This window comes from Microchirus variegatus (genome assembly GCF_963457635.1).
Source record: "Microchirus variegatus genome assembly, chromosome: 17".
In the NCBI taxonomy this organism is placed as follows: Eukaryota; Metazoa; Chordata; class Actinopteri; order Pleuronectiformes; family Soleidae; genus Microchirus; species Microchirus variegatus.
The window spans coordinates 18,411,351-18,429,599 of NC_139818.1; the positions used below are offsets into that span (position 1 = coordinate 18,411,351).

The 18,249-nt window shown below is 41.6% G+C and overlaps 2 protein-coding genes across 2 annotated transcripts; one reads left to right on the top strand and one right to left on the bottom strand.

Annotated features, from left to right (window-relative positions):
- Window positions 1-1,643: 1,643 nt before the first annotated feature.
- On the top strand, window positions 1,644-3,771 carry egr2b (early growth response 2b). The gene is made up of 2 exons (XM_083903613.1): window positions 1,644-2,007; window positions 2,209-3,771. The coding sequence occupies exons 1-2, from the start codon at window positions 1,848-1,850 to the stop codon at window positions 3,378-3,380; spliced, it is 1,332 nt and encodes a 443-aa protein (XP_083759739.1). The 5' UTR covers window positions 1,644-1,847; the 3' UTR covers window positions 3,381-3,771.
- Window positions 3,772-8,512: 4,741 nt separating this feature from the next.
- Window positions 8,513-10,142, bottom strand: adoa (2-aminoethanethiol (cysteamine) dioxygenase a; the record flags this gene model as incomplete). The annotated part of the gene is made up of 2 exons (XM_083904250.1): window positions 8,513-9,055; window positions 9,825-10,142. The coding sequence occupies 2 exons, from the start codon at window positions 10,140-10,142 to the stop codon at window positions 8,597-8,599; spliced, it is 777 nt and encodes a 258-aa protein (XP_083760376.1). The 3' UTR covers window positions 8,513-8,596.
- Between the last annotated feature and the right edge of the window lie 8,107 nt (window positions 10,143-18,249).

An 18,249-nucleotide genomic window follows, 5' to 3' on the forward strand; every position in this document is an offset into this window, starting at 1 on the left:
TAATGTGATGCTTTTACTATGTGTTTGTTTTTTTTGTTTTTTAAATGAATACAGTTCATTTGCCTGGTTATCAGTGTGATGTCAGTGGTAAAAACCTATATTTAGACAACGGCGTGACAGTGGTGAATACACACACACATACACACACAAACACATATACACACACACACACACACTGGAAACTATATTCCACCTATGGTGCCCAATATTTTCTGTTGTCTGTCACACATCATCTTCTGCCCACCCACGAAGGGACTTTACAACATCAAATCTCTCTCTCTCTCAGTGTGTGTAAGGGGGAGACAGTTCTCATTGAGGCCACAAGAGGGCACACCATTCTGTTGCAGTTCAACCAAATGGCACCTTTTTAAGTTGTAGAATATTACATTTTTAAAAACACACACACACACACACTTGGACTCAAACAAAGTATATCTTATTTATCTAGAATCATTTAAATATTATCTTAAACAGTTAAAAACGTATTTATTTGTATGGTATTATATCTTATACTGTATGTATGTAGGTTTAATGTTTACCCTACATAAATATAGTAGGTAAGCACTTTGTAAGAGTTATGTAAAGTTTAAAAGCTATCATTATTATTATTATTATTATTATTAGTAGTAGTAGTGATAATAAAAATAATGATAATAATAATAATAATAATAATAATTCGCCATACATTATGTCAATAAGTTTTGGTAATATTACATGTGGATGAATTCAAAGACAGACATAACCGTGTGTCTCTTCACACTTTTCTGTGTTGTTCCCCTCCGTCTTCATCTCATTGTTTATTTATTTTACATACCCACCACATCCGCATCTATAAATACCGAGTTCTGTCACAAAAAATATCTCAGAATGACTATATTTAACTCCTCGGCTGAACTAAAAGTGTTCTTTCCCAGACCACAGTCAAATCACACTGACACAACTTTCCGAGCCATGCGCAAACTGTCGCAGGCGCAGCCAGAAGAGTCAAAATTCCGCTCTTCTCGTCGTCTCATTTAACTGTGGTCATGCCAGAGCGACTCTCTCTCTCTCTCTCTCTCTCTCTCTCTCTCTCTCTCTCTCTCTCTCTGCGTGTCTCTCTTTCTACTCGGCAAAGCTCGTCTTTCCGATGATCATTCCCCCGGAATCGAAACCAAATATGGGGCACGAGGGTGTTACCGGAATCAACCTTTTATGGCTTTAAGAAGCAGGACCGGAATTCCTCTTTTGATATCAGAGTGAGATTAGACAGCAGAGGCGCACAGAACAGAGTGATATTAAAAAACGAGGTTTGGCGATGTGAGTCCACTGTGGCACATTTCCTTCTGTTTGTGTGTTTTATGTCTTTATTTGTTTTTTTATTATTATAATATTTATAGCAGCTGTTCAGGGGCGGAGTGGAAACTCTCTCTCCCCGAGCAGCGGGTTCTCCATTGACAAGTGATTCCCTTTGAAATCGTCACGGAGACGCGCAGCCAATCAGCAGCGCCAGCGCCACTCCCTTCTCCGCTCGCGTCGCCCCTCCCACTCCATATTTGGGCAATGACGTAGCGGGGCGCATTCAAAAGGTTCCCCATATATACAAACTAGTGGCAGGGCCCGCGTTCCCCACACGAGTGATATACTTGAAGCCCGGCGTAAACTTTGCGAGCAGTCGGAGGCGCATGAAGCGCAGCGCACACACGGAGCTCATCCACCCACATCCACAGAGACAGAGAAGGGAGATGCAGCGGTGACCCACGCTAGACTGGGTCACTTCACGGTTGCGTTGTTTGTTTGTTTGTTTGTTTGTTTGCGGGAGCTTGGAAGACAAATAAGACTTTAGACCTAGACGCGTCCTTCTCTGCGCAATGACGGCCAAAACTCTGGAGAAGGTGCCGATGAATCTCGGCGGCTTCGTGCATCCCGTAGCAGAGAGCGTGTACTCCATGGATGACATGCCGACCTCTGTGGCGATCTTCCCCAACACAGATTTAGGAGCGCACTACGACCAGATTAACGTGGCACCAGGTAAGATGACACTCTGAGTGTTTTTCCTTGTGCTTTTCACACTGAAAAAAAGATCATCCAGGTGTTCATTTGCTGACACAATAGGAACAGAGTCCGTGCGTAATGGCACAGAGACACACCAGCGCGCATGTGAACATCTTAATTAATCTTCTTTGTGTCACCTCACTAATGATGTGTGTGTCTTTTTTTCCCCCTCTGCAGATGGTTTGATGGGCGCAGACATGAGCGCAGAGAAGCGCTCTCTGGAACTCTCCCCCTACACCGGCGGCTTCTCGCAGCCCGCGTCCCACCGCAACCAGACCTTCACCTACATGGGAAAGTTCTCCATCGACTCCCAGTATCCAGGTAACTGGAACCCCGAGGGAGTCATCAACATCGTCTCGGGCATCTTCAACGTGGCCCAGCCGCCGCCTCCTCCTCCTCCCTCCTCTTCAGCGTCCTCCTCACCGGCTTCTTCTGGATCTCCAAGTCACTTCTCCAACGGAAATTTGAGTTGCACCATGGCGGCTGCGAACCAGGCAGAGATGGACCATCACCACCACCTCTACTCCCCACCTCCTCCTTACTCCTCCTCGGGTTGCGGGGAGATGTACCAGGACACCTCGGCTTTTTTGTCCACTTCCACCTGTCCCATCGCGTCCTACCCGCCGCCCTCCTACTCTTCTCCTAAGCAGCCCATGGGCTCAGACGCGCCGGGGCTTTTCCCCATCATCCCAGACTACTCTGGCTTCTTCCAGCCGGCTTGTCAGCGGGACATGCACACGGCAGGTATCCAAGATCGGAAACCGTTCGGCGCATGCACGCTCGACTCATTCCGCGTGCCTCCACCCTTGACCCCTCTGAACACTATTAGGAACTTTACGCTCGGGGGTCCGGGTGGCGGCGTCCCCGAAGGCGGTCCACCGAGGCTTCCTTCTGCATACAGCCCACAGAACCTGCCGCTGAGACCGATCCTGCGGCCCAGAAAGTACCCGAACAGACCCAGCAAGACGCCCATCCACGAGCGCCCGTACCCATGTCCCGCTGAGGGCTGCGACCGGCGCTTCTCTCGTTCCGACGAGCTGACCAGACACATCCGCATCCACACTGGACACAAGCCGTTCCAGTGTCGGATATGCATGCGCAACTTCAGCCGCAGCGACCACCTCACCACGCACATCCGCACGCACACGGGGGAGAAGCCGTTCGCGTGCGATTTCTGCGGCCGGAAATTTGCGCGTAGCGACGAGAGGAAGAGACACACGAAGATCCACCTGAGGCAGAAGGAGAGGAAGTCTTCCACTGTCTCCTCCTCGTCCTCCTCCTCGTCCGGCAGCACCGGACTGGAGCGGTCATCAGGCGGGATCAGCGCAACCAACGGGATCTGTCCATAGTTTGAAAAATAAAAACTTAGTCACCGTGGCTGCGTGACGCACACTAACACCCAAAAAAGGAAGAGACCGTCGAATAACGATCCTGAAACTGTTGTGAACTAAAAATAGCAGATGATCTGATGGAGGAATAAACAACAACTTCTTTCGCAGCCGTGCGCAATTACGCACATCCACACATTCCTGCTCCAGGAAAGAAAAGAAAAGAAAAACAGACTGACACGAATGCACTTTCCCTGCACAGTCTACTGAACATTCTAGCAAATATAGCCATCAATGATGCATATAAGGATTCGCGTTTGTAATAAAGGGGACTGTAAAAAAAATAAAGATTTATGAGCGCGCAGGAGGCAGCGCGTTCACGTGTAAAATAACTGCAATAACGTTTTAAACAAAGGAGTTTTAAACACATTTTTTTTTTGGTTAAGTTATTAAATTGACAAAAGTGTTCATTCTAACATGTTTGTTGATCTCCCCTTTAGTGCCTTGCTGCGTGTCTTTTTTTGTACGTGGGTTCAAGGACGCTCGTATAACAAACACCATTGTGTATTTGTCTTTAATATGTACAGTGGAGTTCTATTTTTGTATACATCTCGTGTAACTCCGAGTTTGAAGCCGTTGCAGTTCACTTGTAAAAAAAAAAAAAAGAGAAAAAACTTGTAAATATGTTGAACTAATACTTGACTTTTTTTTTTGTTGTGGTGTGTGTTTTGAGACTTATTAAATCTACGAAGATAAACAGAATCAGTTTGGTCTGTCATCATCATCATCATCATCATCAACAACAACAGAGGAAGAAGAAGAGGAATCGCGTGGAACAGAAAGAGGTCAAAGTGTTTGAATGCATTTTCTTTTATCTTGCATTTAACGCTCAAAGCACTCGTTATAAAAAGGCTGTGTCGATGTTTGGAAATGTGTTGGGTGAATTCCACCGCACGCTGCGTCACACATGGCATTTCTGACTCAGATATTTTTTTCACCCACTCGTTTTTAATCAGGTAAAGGCGACGCATCGGATTAAAGGCGACGGTTTTTTTAAATGTCAAATTATGTGCAAGTTAATAGACGTTAATTCTGGCGACGTTTTTTTTGTTTAATATAAAAGAAGAAAAAGGAAGAAGACTTCCAGAAAGTGTGGCAAAAAAATGACTAAATCCCTCTCATCCCTCTCTTATTTGTCCAGCTTTTATTATTATATTAGTTAATTCACAGGATAAAGTGCTGAAACCAGCTATTCTAGAATAATTGTAGAATCTAAACCCAGATTGCTGTATGGTCCCTTTCTTTACTAAGGGTATATGTATATGTGCTTCTTTTTACTCATATTCCTTGTAAAAAAAAGTAAAAAACCCAAAACGTTTTATACCAAGTGACCTGAAAGAATATTAGAAAATACAGCGAAGCAGATTTTATTCCCAATAAGATCATTTGCTCTGCGATCATCCTCCTCTTCCTCACACGAGATTAGATTAAGATGGAGCGAGCGATAAGATGACTAATGATTATTATTAGTAATATTATTTTAATTATTTGTTTCATTTTCTATTAAATCCAGGTCAAATTTCCTCCACTCCACTCCCCGATCACATACCCTTAAGCAGTAGAACTGAGTTTCCTCTGAGTACCACCGGAGGAAACTCGCGTACCACTGGTGGTACACTCGCCACAGTTTGAGAACCGTGGCTGTAAAACATACAGGAGACGGTTTTACCTCTTCTTTCTTTTTCTTTTTTCTTTTGCCTATAAGCAAAACACAATATTACATCATTATGTTTTGGAAATTTGTCAAAATTGGAAAAAGCCCTAATCCAGCGTTTAAAACAGGGACTCAAACTGGCGGCCCCGGGGGCCACATGCGGCCCCCCCCCCCAATCAATTACATGCGGCCCCCCCACTTAATATCATGTTATAATGAAAACACGGTCTTTTAAACACAGTGTGTAGCTGAGGCACAGCTGTCAGCGAGGTGATAGAATATAATATATGTTTCCTAGCAATGTTTTTTTATAACAGTAATAATAGGACTTTGGGTCAAAATTATCCCATTATTAAACGTATCATACAGTATACAACATTCAATTACATATATAAATACACTTGTTAGGGCCCGAGCCACGAAAGGCAGTGGCCGAAACGGTTCCTGGTATAAATTTTAAGTACAGTTGTCCACACTATTATTTATGTCATTTAAAATAAATGTCTGTTTTTGATATTAATACATACATTTTGTATCATAAATAGTATTATTAAGTATACATGTGATATTATGATGCAATATTGTGAAAAGCATTTTTTTTTCACTTTTTGTTTTCTAGGCCGGCCCCCTCTTGACCACAATAGATGCGCATTGGCCCCCAAGGTCACTTGAGTTTGAGACCCCTGGTTTAAAAGATGCTTTAGGCTTCAGGTCTATAAGGTTTGCACACCTCCGTGGATCCTGGCAGATCAAGCCTTTAAAGCTCCATCAAGTGTCTGTGCTTTAATCTCAGGACACTTGTGGGAAACGGACAGAGCCTTATCTTGAGGACACTCAAGGCCACAAAGACTTTTCCTAGAGAGACACCCCCCCCCCCCTCAGTTTTGACCATGATTTCCTGTCCATGCTGCTGTACACGGACAATTTACAAATGTCAAAATTATAGAAGTACACCAAGGCCTCTTTCTATTAAATCTGAAATTGGGTTATTATGTGACACAGAGGACCGTCCACTGACCTCCTGATGTGGTGGACTTGGTTTGTCCAGGATTCCCAGTGACTCATGTCACAATATGTGGCTCCAGTGTAAAGACGCTGTTGATATTGTGACTTTCCCTGGACGCCTGTGACTAAAAATCCTACATTTTAAGAAAACACAGTCCTAAAACTGAGTGTTTTTTGCTGCCTGACTTTGTACAAGACCTGTCTTTGTGCCACACACACACACACACAGATTAAAGTGACTTTAATCTTCTAGTTTTTTTTGATTCCGCACAAGACAGAAAACAGGGATATTTTCCCGGTGTCGGACATTTGCTTGTGACACATTATGGTGAAAAGGCCTCTTGTTATCTATAACATCTTTATTCATCCGATGCCAGCTTGACCACAGAGTCCGAGCAACTGCTGGAACAAAGACGTCAGTGTTTCTCTCGTGCACTCGTGGTTCTATAGAATACACTCAAGTTTTATGGTTTATAGTGATCCGTGTATCCCTGTGCGGTCTGATCACAAAGCAGGAAACGATTGATAAGCAGACTTCAGTGAGGTGAAGTGACTACACACTCACACATTTGACGTGAAAATGTCCTTTCTTGTTCAAGCTGTGCTGCATATTTTTCCCATACTGATGCACTGGCCTGATAAAACTCCACACTGGAAATTGAGGATAATTGCGATGTAGCCGCAGCCGCTGACCCGACTTGACTCGAGTGGCTGCTGCTGTTCAATCTCTGTTCACTCATATGTTTGCCTGAATTAAACTTTTAACACTCTTTTTTCTAAGATAAGAACTGCCAATTTTAAAATAAATGTTTTATTATGTTAAAACGAAGGAGTTTGAACACTGACATGTCTCTCTTCTTCCTTCCCGTCAGGACCGTGACCCCGTACGAGGGTGGTGTCGTCAGAAAGGTCGACTGCAGGACCTCAGATCTGTGTTCCCAGGGTCTGTGAGCCAAGCGTGAGCCGAACTTCTTCGTCATCTTAAAACGGTTTGTGCTCGGCTCACCTGAAAAACATGCACTACTTATACTGTTTTCATAGGTGGACGTGGGCTTAATTAACCCCGAGTGTAGATGAGGCATGGCACTAATGTTAAAAACGCTTTTTTTTAATTGTTAAAAATTGTGTGAAATTATTTTCCAGGTATAGATGAGACGCGCTCAACCTTTTTTCTACACAGAAGTTACAGCACTTGTTAACCAAGAAACCCCCAAAAATGTTCCTCAATTCTCATTCTCCCGCTCAACCCGATTACGCGACGATTAAGAATCGAAAATCAAGCCGAAGTGTACCGATAATGTCTCTTTACTTCTGAAAAAATGTTGGAACAAATGCACTCTAGCATCATATTTTATACTGTTTATCAAACTGCCGACACACATTAACAGATATTGAGACACTCGTCTGTGGGTTAATCGGACTGAAAATGACGATTACTCACACACTAGATTTGTCGTATTTTGTCTCAGCCTACAGAGTCCAGCAAAAGAAATCACCAGTTAAGACCTTAACATTCATTTATGCTTTTTTTTTTTTTTTTTTAGCTCCCTTGCTGCAATGTCATGTATTAGTAGTATAGCACAAGCAGTATAAGACAATGCTCCATGCTCGCTCGTATCTTCTTAATTGCCCCGCGCACATTCATCATCAGAGTAAGTGAATCACTGGTACATGGGAACGTGGAGTCATATCAGTCTGATATAAAAAAAAAAGCTAGATATGTAACAGAAACACAGCTTCCTTTTGCGTGAGGCAAGACTGTGTATTTTCAAAGTGAACTTAAAGAATTCAGTGTAATAATCAGTGGATTCAGTCACGTTATATTTAAAATGACAATAAAAAAAAGACTGAGGGCTTAACATCGGCTTTTTCCCCCCCTTCACTGTCCATACCCGTGCAGGAACCATCAACTGGAATATGATAAATACATAGAAAATAGAGTATATATATATATATTATATATTGGTGTGTGTAAATGCTGTAGCATGTGCAAGAAGGAAAGGAATCGTGTACAATAAAGGTAAAAATGGTGCTATTAATACATATACATTCAAAATTCATAAATAAGGCAAGGCAGGCATGACTGGAGTTGGCATTTAAGACAGAATGTGGAATGAACGTCCTCCACTGGACAGTCCAAAGAAAATAACGTCAACGACAACTAGCGCGCTAGCAACAGGACGTCAGGTCAATGACATTCACGCGTGTGCGCCGCCATAATGGTCCCCAAAAACAAATATTTCGATATAAAGGAGAGATTTCTGCTGTTTGAGAAGTGCTTGACAAGGTTGTTTGAGGTCTGTGGAGGCAGGACCGACTGCGTCACATTCAGGTTGCAGTCCACAGCTCCAGTCTTCCGTGAGCTTCGCTCCCCACTGTAGCGTCCTTGAGCAAGCCACTTAACAGGGGAATAGTGAGCCTTTCTGTTTGACCTCCGTGTGTGTGAGGATGGTAAACCCCAGATTACTGTTGTGGATGGATGACAACATGATGACATAGCCAAGGCCGCAGTGATGATTCAAATAGAGACTGCAGGGCCTGGGTACGGCTCTCCACCACACGAGAAATCCTCAGGCTGAGGGACCTCCAGCAGCCATGCCTCGTCTTCTTCTTCTTCTTTCTCCTCGCCCTGCTCCTTCCCGCTCTTTCCATCCGTTCCCCTCTCTGCCACCGTTTGCAGGATTTGGTAATAGTGGCAGTCCCGCCCGTCGTCAGGATTGTACGGCGGTGCCAGGATATCCAGGAAAGCGGCGGGCCCCCCCACTGCGTCGATGCGATGCAGGTTATCTTTAAGAGCGGTGAGGAGGCACGGCCCGGTGTTCTCCGTGTACTCCTCCACCGACCGGCGTATGGAGCGCCACACGGAGGCCATCTGGAGACGGTCCAGCGGAGGATCGAAGCAAGGTGGGGCGGCGTCGACAGTCAAAGGATTTTCCAGTTTATTGAAGCAGTGGATGTTCACCTTCCCATAGAGGACCTGCAGGAATCAAGAGGGGGGGGGGTGGGAATATAAAATATCAATATTTATAGGTAAACAGAGATTCTTACACCAACAGCTTGTAAAACCAGAACAAAGTGGAAAAAAAAAATCCTGACATCACATATGAAAGTGACCTACAACCTTAATGCAACATTACAAAAAGCACTCACAATAAGCCGATAATGGCGACTTTCTCGCGTCTTGGCAGTGGGTTACAAATGCTGTTTTACTCGCCAACATTCAGTCCTAGTGATTTATTATGAAGTGCCACACTGGCATTTGTGCAGTCATTCCTCCACCACATTATATACATGTATTTATTTAATAACTTTTCATAACTATTGGGCTACATTTTTACTAAAATGTATTTGTTTCACAAACTAAATAAAGGAACATTACAAAACAGTAAATCGATAAAGCAATAATTCAAGAAAAGTTCACTATTATTATAATGATCATGCATTGTTTAACGTTTAAAACCACAGTTAATTTGTCTTAAACAAATTAAAAGTTATGAATCACTGACTGAATTAGTTGGGAATGGTGTTCCTGTTTAATTCAGTTTGCTTTTATTGTGATAATTATCACTATCAACTAGGCTGAAAATAATGTTATCGTGATGTTTTTGGCTACATCACGCAGCTCTGCTAACAATGACTATATCGTGAATCGCAATTGTTATGATGAGGAGAATCGTGACAGGAAATTAGCACATTGTCCCATGTTTAAAACAAGCTAAAATAACAGCCAGCATTGGTGTAAAGACCTTGAGCATGCCGTTCATATCCGGGTGGTCGTGAAGCGGGATGGAGGCGCCGCTCCTCAGCAGAAACACCCCCATGCTGAACACCTCAGTCTCGCAGATGTGCATGTACGTGACCGGCGGATGCTGGAGCCCCGCCGCCCCGGCGCTCCCTTTGCTTTTCCGGGGAGCAATTTTCAGGTCGGCCGCCCTGACCGCGGTCATCAAGGAGATGAGCTCACCCTGTTTATCGACCTTAGCCGAAGACTCGGGGTCTTTATAGGTGACGTAGGCCTGCTTCGCTATCTTCTGGATAAGCGGCGTTTTGTTGTCCCGCGGCATTTTGACTGCGAAAAACGAACAAACATACACGAAACTAACGGTTATCGGCGTGTCCCTGCCGCGGTTCCGGCGCGACTACAACCCTCGTGAAAAGCCTGTTAATAATCCAGTATCACCGGATTTCCGCCGAGGTGAACCCGCCGAACCCTAGTGCACACCACGAATCAAGTTTCTATGGAAAAATAAAACGTATTTCGTGGTAATATAGCCTGATTTCAGCCCCAGATTTGAGCCACCCTGCGGTCATTTTCCACAGCAGTCCCCTCGGTTGTGTTCACACCGAACAAGCGCATGAAGCGCAAAGCATCCTGGGATATGAAGTCCGAGCACAGATCACAACCTCAAATGTACTTATTCTGGATGATGTTCAGTAAACCAATGCATTTCAAGGATGTAATATCCTTATTCAACGTGGTTTTACCAGATTAGGTGACACAACAATATCACCGAAAGCATATAATACAAAAATATAACTTGATATGCATTTAATAGCGCCTACATTTCCCAGAAGCCACTGGGAATCAACAGGATTACAGAGGGGAAGGCCCTAGAGGCCATTGAACTCCCCTCGGGGTTGACGTTGGACTCCAGCTGCTGCTGGATTGTGCTTTGTAAAAGGGCAAATTAGATAAAGTTTGCTGCTAGTGCACTTTGTAACAGTGGAAGGGTTTATTTGAAACACATTACAACCAAACTGTGACCTTTGTTAACCTTACACGTGTAGTTTTAAGTACCATAACTTCACCAAACTGTGACTGAACACTGACGCTGGAACAACTGGGGCACATGAAGGTTCCTAACAGGCAAGCCACATCTATACCTGTTTTAATGTTACTTCCTGTTTACACCTGCATTAAGGTCATTGTGCACTATGTAAGATCTAGATCAAATCTGAATACGAGACACATTAGAAGCCTATGAACCTGTCAAGGTTAAACATATGAACCTGGAAACAGGAAATGTTGTTTTCAGTATAAACTGAAATCCTAGAATACTGTTTACACTGCGTGTGTATTTACCACAGCATACACATAGTATCAGTCTTGTATAAAGTAGGGATACTTGAGTAAAAGTACAAGTATCTTACCAGAAAATGACTTTGGTAGAACTTTTTATAATATTACTTAAGTAAAAGTCTTTATGTGTGTGACTTTCAACTGGAAGGTTATGGGTTAAATTCCTGGCCCCTGCTAGTCTACACTGTAAAAAAGAAAACTCAAGATTTCAAGGCAACTTGCTGCAATCAACTTTTGAGTTGACAGCCCAACAAAAGATCTCGAGTTTAAAAAATAATATGTTTTTTGTTAGACAAACTTGTGAGTAAGAGTTGTGCCAACTCAAAATTCAAAATTGTATTTTTTAATAAATACATTTACATTATCTGAACAAGATTAGTTAGCCAAACTGTTTGAAAGGAGAATTTTGAGTTGGCACAACTCTAACTTACAAGTTTATCCAACAAAATAATATTGGTTGATGGAACTTTTTTTTTTTTTAAACTCAAGATCTTTTGTTGAGCTGTAAACTCAAAAATGGATTGCACCAAGTTGCCTTGAAATTTTGAGTTTTCTCATTTTCTTTTTACAGTGTACATGTGTAGTGTAAATCAGCTCATCCAGACTAGAAAAGCTCTATATAAATACAGACCATTACCAACTCTTCTTCTTCTTCTGATTTTATTTGGTAGTAACAAGTAACAAAGACGGTCAGAGGCAATGTAGTTCAGTAAAAGTACATTTATTTAGGAAATGTAAAGTATAATTTATAGTAAAAGTTGCTTGAAATACAAATAACTAAGTAAATGTACAGATCCACAAACTTTGTACTTAAGTTGCATTACAACACTGCATAGTATACCATCTCTGCCATTGCACTGTACGATATTGAAAACATACAGCCTTACCGACCTGATTGGACTGATACAATCATACTTGGCAAGACTCCACACCCACAAGGTGAACTGTACGTAAGTAAAGTGGCTCATAATCTCGTCCAACTCTCTGTTGTTCGTCTCTGTGCATTCTTTTAATCACATCTCGCTGCTGTTCAATGTTCTGTTGCTTGTTGCTTCTTGCAGACATCTGTGTTGTGCTTCTGTCTGCACGCTCGCTCTAACATTACAAAGCCTTTGGCATTGGCTAACCCTAACCCTGACCCTAACCCTAACCCTGACCCTGACCCTGACCCTGACCCTGACCCTAACCCTAACCTTTACCCTTCAGGCCCTGATGTAAAGCAAGTAAATACATAAGAGCAGCATGATGCACTTATTATATTTATCCGAATCACACACTATTTTTTTAAATTATTATTGTTATTGTAATGTTGATGAATTTTTATCATGGAGATGAATGACTGGCCATGTTATCTAAACTTGATGTCATACATTACTGCACCCTATAATGTGACTCCATAGTTAAAAGTGACACTGGAGTGCAGGTTTACCTGTGCAAAGAGCGCCCTCTACAGACCAAACCGTAATCAGAATGGAACTTTACCACAACACCTCTGTCTGTAATGTCCATAGAAAGGGGAAAAAAAAGAATAGTCCCTCCTCTATATAGATGAATGTGTGAATGCAAATCCATGAAACATGTGATTGCACAGCAATTATACAGCAATATGTAGCAATTGCACTTTAGAATTGCACCTAAATGAGTGTTTATTTAGCATGAGTAGACAGTATGCAAACAAATGTGACGAAACCAACCAGTATTTTAATGATATGTGGTCAGAACGATAAAAACTTCTTCACTTTTATACTGTACTGCCACAAAGAGGACGCATCACAACAGGAAACTGAGATCAAATCCAATATAAGTTCATTACAAACAACAGAACGTCACCCTGACCAAGTTTCTAGTGGGTTCGTTCTCGTCAAAGCATTATCTTTAAAACTCTAATGTTAAGCTGTCGTATTGTGACTGTGTTTTCACATTGTCACTGGTTCACCCAGAAGCAAAACACAAGCCTGAGTCACCCACACCACAGACACTCTGTGAGTAAATGGACTTTGGAGAGCCCGTGTGTTCTCAGTCAAACCATTTGGACAGTTTGTGTGCATGTGTGTGTGTGTGTGTGTGTGGGTTCAGGTCTGAGTACGTCCTTACATGGGTGTACTTTTGTGTGTGTGAGCAGCTCTGTGTGTGTGTTTGTGCCTGTGTTGCATTATGTATGATTCATCCCGCATGATTAGTGAGGGAGACACAAAGCGAGCAATATCCTCTTGAGAAGTAATGAGGGCCAATTCATTGTAGCTCCATGCGCATGTATGCACGTACAGTACGCACACGCGTGCACTGCACACACACACACGCACATGCACACACATGCACACACTTCATTTGCGCGAGAGGAGGGGACTGGGTTGCTTAGATACCTTTCTTCAGCTAATATAGTTAACTAAGTTAATTAGCCCACAGGGTGATTTAGCTGTTAGTTTTATTTTTATCAGTCTTGTTATTAATATTACTTTGGATGTTATCGTTAACAGAAGATGATGAATTTGGATGATGAAGGCGATCGATCAGCTCTCAAACATGCAACATCAATATTATGCGGCCTGCCACTTAATATCAAATTATAATGTTATTTCTGTAGGTTTTTATATTGTTTTGCATCATGTATATATTTATATTGTAGTTCCATATCAAAGCCAACACTTTTATTTTGAAATTATGTATAAATGTTGTTATTTCGGTATCTTTTTTTCAAAAAGTGATATTATTTTGCATCATATATACATTTATATTGTGAGCTATTTATAGTTCCATATCAACGCCAACACTTTTATTTTGAAATTATGCATAAATGTTGTTATTTTGTTATCTTTTTCTCAAAAAGTTATATTGTTTTGCATCATAAATTTAATGCATTATTATTATTATTATATACACTTTTATATTGTGAGCTATTTATAGTTCCATAGCAAAGCCAACACTTTTATTTTGAAATTATGTATAAATGTTATTTGGGTATCTTTTTCCTCAAAAAGTTATATTATTTTGCATCATATACACATTTATATTGTGAGCTATTTGTAGTTCCATATCAAAGCCAACACTTTTATTTTGAAATTATATAGAAATGTTGTTATTTGGGTATCTTTTTATCTCAAAAAGTTTGACTTCCCCCCCCCCCCCCAGTGACCAAACTATAGAGTTTGAGACACCTGGGTTAAAGTCAGCAAATCTAAAAATAATATTAATAATAAACAATACAAAGCTCTTTTACAGATGTTTAATTACTGCAACAGAGTCTCACGCAAACACACATGCACTGTCTCTTTTCACCAACACAAATCACCAAAAGTGATACACTGCAGCTTTAGCCAGACATTACTGTATCCAGGTTTCATTAATTTCATATTATTTTCATTTATTTAAACCACAGAATCATGAACATTTCCAGTTCTAGAATGGACAATGAACTCATGTATATATATAGAAATGTCACAAATAAAAAAAAAAAAACTGCTTCATAGAAATCATCAATTTTACATTACAAATGGAAGTATGGTCCAAATTAATAAAGAGTGATGAAGGGGAGTTCATAAGCACTTGATACCTGCCAAGGAGATGCAGATTACATTGGATTATAAAACAAATCTGATATCTTTACTGAATGATGAAGTGTTATTTTGTCTCCTCAGTTATGTCCCAACTTTCCTGGAACTCTCTGCTCAAAGGGCATCTCACCATCACTGCTGGAGATTAAGTTGCATAAAACAATATTGTTTGAATGATGTGCTCTCTGAGGACAAAGACGTGAAAAGCCCCCGTTTGTCTGGGGCCCTTATTTGCAATGCGGCGCTGCTGGTTTTCGCTCTGGACATAAAGCCAACATTATTCGCCGGCTGCTTAAAATGTGCATGACTGACATTGCGGAGAAGTCAAGCAAGCATCATCATGCCATCCTCAGCGCCGCGGCCAAAGGCTGGTAGCGTGTGATTCCCGGGCTTTGCAATCGAAATATACGACCGCAGAAGACGACGTGAAGACGTATAGAGTGTATACTGATATGCAAACGAAGGCCCGTGCACGTGTGCAAGCACAGGTGCACGTACACGTGCTAGTTCAAATAGAAAGTGCGTCTTTTTCATACACACACACACGCACACAGACGTATTCACACACACACATTCCTCTGTCCTCTGGAATCAGCATATTGAGACAATGAGACAATGATAACAGCTGCTTATGGATCATTTAGTGCGACCAGTCAACGGCGGCCTTTGTGTCCAGTCAATACGCGGCCTGTTCTCCTGTCATCAGAGTTGTCATTATTTCGCAAATGTGTTCCACTGCTTGAGAACATGAAGAGTCTTTTTTATTATCCGTGGCCTCGTTCGAATCGGGCCATTCGCTGTGAATGAAACCGACTCTGTTGTCCATCAAAGAACGCTAACAACTCGAGCCAGGAGATGAAAAATTCATTAGCTTGTCGGAAAAAATGTCTGCATAACTTTGACCGGCAGCAGCAGCAGCAGCAGATGATAGAGAGAGACGATGCTATGCTAATGTTTGTTCTCGACGTCAAAAATGCTGGTTTCTTCACACAATTTTTCTGTGGATTCTTGATACAAGTCTTATGGGATGTAGAGCGTTGATACATGTCTGTCATTGACAGGTGTTCTTTAAGGCTCTGTACGTATATTGTCTTTCAGTCATAATATATAACTTACGCTCCTGTATTTTGTTAAACAAGACTTTATATCATGTGTCTGTCTGGTTCCGTAATTAATGAAAAGTCAAAGTGGAATTTGGAGGTTTCCCCCCATTTTTTTGCCTCACTAATGAAGAATACACTAAACATCACTATGATGATGCTGCTGCTGTGTTTGTTTATTTTTTTCCCCAGATCTTTTACTCATAAAACTAGGTGTAAGGCAGTGTAGGGCTTTTATTTTGGTTAAAGGAAGTGACTTTGACGTTGACCTTTTGCCAATCTGATTAATTTTTTCATCCTCTGTATCTCAGATTCACTGTCTGATGATCAAATAACACATTTATCTCTGGAAATTTGTAAAAAAAACAACAACTATATATTATTTGGACGAAGTGGCCCTTTAATACCACTATTAAGAAAATGTAAGTAAGAACTTAACAGTGTTATGAGAAAGAGTGCTGGAAAATTGTAAAGTAAAAGTAAAAGCAGCGATGCTTTGATACACTCTTAGGAATAAAAGTGCCAAGTAGAACCATATAAGGTTCTTCGGCTTGTCGGTTCTACCTGGAACCCTTTTAAAACCCCTTATTCAGGAATTGGTTTTAAAGGGTTCTCTGGATCAAAATGGTTCTTACTGGAACCATTCGTGTTTGAAAAACACTTTCTTCGGCAAATGGTTTTTCAGAAGCAAGTGGTTCCATGTAGAACCTCATCCCTTCTAGGAGGACCCTTTTGGAACCCTTATTTCTAAGAGTGTAGTAAAGTAAACGCTGGTGTAAACACTGAACAAAGAAAATGCATGAACGGTTCTCAGAGTTAATGTTAATGCTCACGTTTTTGCATGCGGTGGCTAACAAATGTATATGAATGAGTGAGTTTGGTGTAACTGGAGTGACTCTATAAGTTAGAATAAGAGAGCGAAAGTGTCTCTCTGTCTATCTGTCTAACCACTCTGTTGTTCCCTGTCTCTTTTATGGCTTTTATGGTTAACCTGCAGACCATGACCACCCAACAGAAATCTCTGGATTAAGAGTGATGACACACACACAGACACACACACACAGAAAAGTAAATTACTTTTTTTTACTTTTTAACAAACTTCTTTCTTTTTTTAGATGGTATGTATAGATACATTGTCATTTATCATTTATTTACTACCTTTCTGCATGGAGTTTGCATGTTCTCCATGTGTGTGCGTGGCTTTCCTCAGGGTTCTCTGGGTTCCCTGATTTCCTCCTTCTCTTTATTTTACTTTGGGCAGCAGATTAGGCAAATTTGGAAACTCTAAACTGATCGTAGTGACTGAACGGTTGTTTGTCCTGTCATGGTGCACCCCCTCTTTCGCCCTATGTCAGCCATATATCTCTGCGAGCCTCATGGTGGAGGACACAGTCTTGTAAAATGAAGATATATATGTAGTTCTGTGCGGTTGTGAGATTCTACCGTCTGATCTCACTTAAATCAAAGGTTACTCTTTATTTTCCTAATGTTTGAACACTGCGCTTTATTATTCTTTATGGCCCCGTACGCGGTCCTGTACTCGCAGTCCTGAGGGAAAACACTGGTTTGTAGAAAAACCATCTTCATACCGAACGGTGATGATAAATCCAAATGCATCTCTATCACTCAGACCTAAGAGGAGTGTGAGTATAAAGTGTAAAAACAATGGGGTGGAACCAGGCCATTTGTCACTGCTGCAGCTGCTTTGATAGAAACTATCACCCCTTGTATAAAGTGTCTGGCTCTTGTGTGTCTTTGAGGTGGTGTGTGTGTTTACCTGAGCAGGGAAGTCTAATAACTCTTAATCCCTTATAAAAAATGAAATGCTGGACAATGTCAGTCTCTTTTGTTCGGACATTCCCCTTTTTTTAATTCAGAGTCATTATAGCTGTAATGATTTTCTTTTTGATGATTGCAAGGTAAAAACAGAAACAGAAACCTGCCTGGATTGTGTATGTATGTATGTATGTATGTATGTATGCGGTTTACAGATGCAATCATTGCCAGATGACTTTAAAGAAATAAGCCAGGTTCAACTTTAATTTCCCACATGAACCTGCCTTTTGTTTCTTCATCGCAGCGCTCTGCATTAGCTCCCTGCTGCTCCACCAGACTGGAGACAGATGCATTTTTGAATTTTTTTTTTTTTAAATCCAGGCCTCGATCTGATCTCAAGAGATTGCACGACCCCTCGTTTGCGATGCCTTTAGTCAGCGTAAATATTCCTGCCGCGGTGTGTGATGTCAGATATTCCACAATCGAGAGTAACAGACAGTAGAGATTGATCTCTCGTCGACTGCCACCGCTTGTGGTTTAAATGCAGAACAACAATGACATTTCCACTTAGAACATACTGTTCACCGAATGGGGGGAGGGATTGGGTTTGACACGACTTTACTGAGAGAGCAGAGCTTCCCGCTGCTATGCTAATGTTCTGCTG

Bases quoted from the DNA above. Each gene is read 5' to 3' on its own strand.
- egr2b (XM_083903613.1), top strand. From the start codon at position 1,848: ATGACGGCCAAAACTCTGGAGAAGGTGCCGATGAATCTCGGCGGCTTC. The intron at 2,008-2,208 runs GTAAGATGACAC...CCCCCTCTGCAG, and splicing joins CCAGATTAACGTGGCACCAG to ATGGTTTGATGGGCGCAGAC.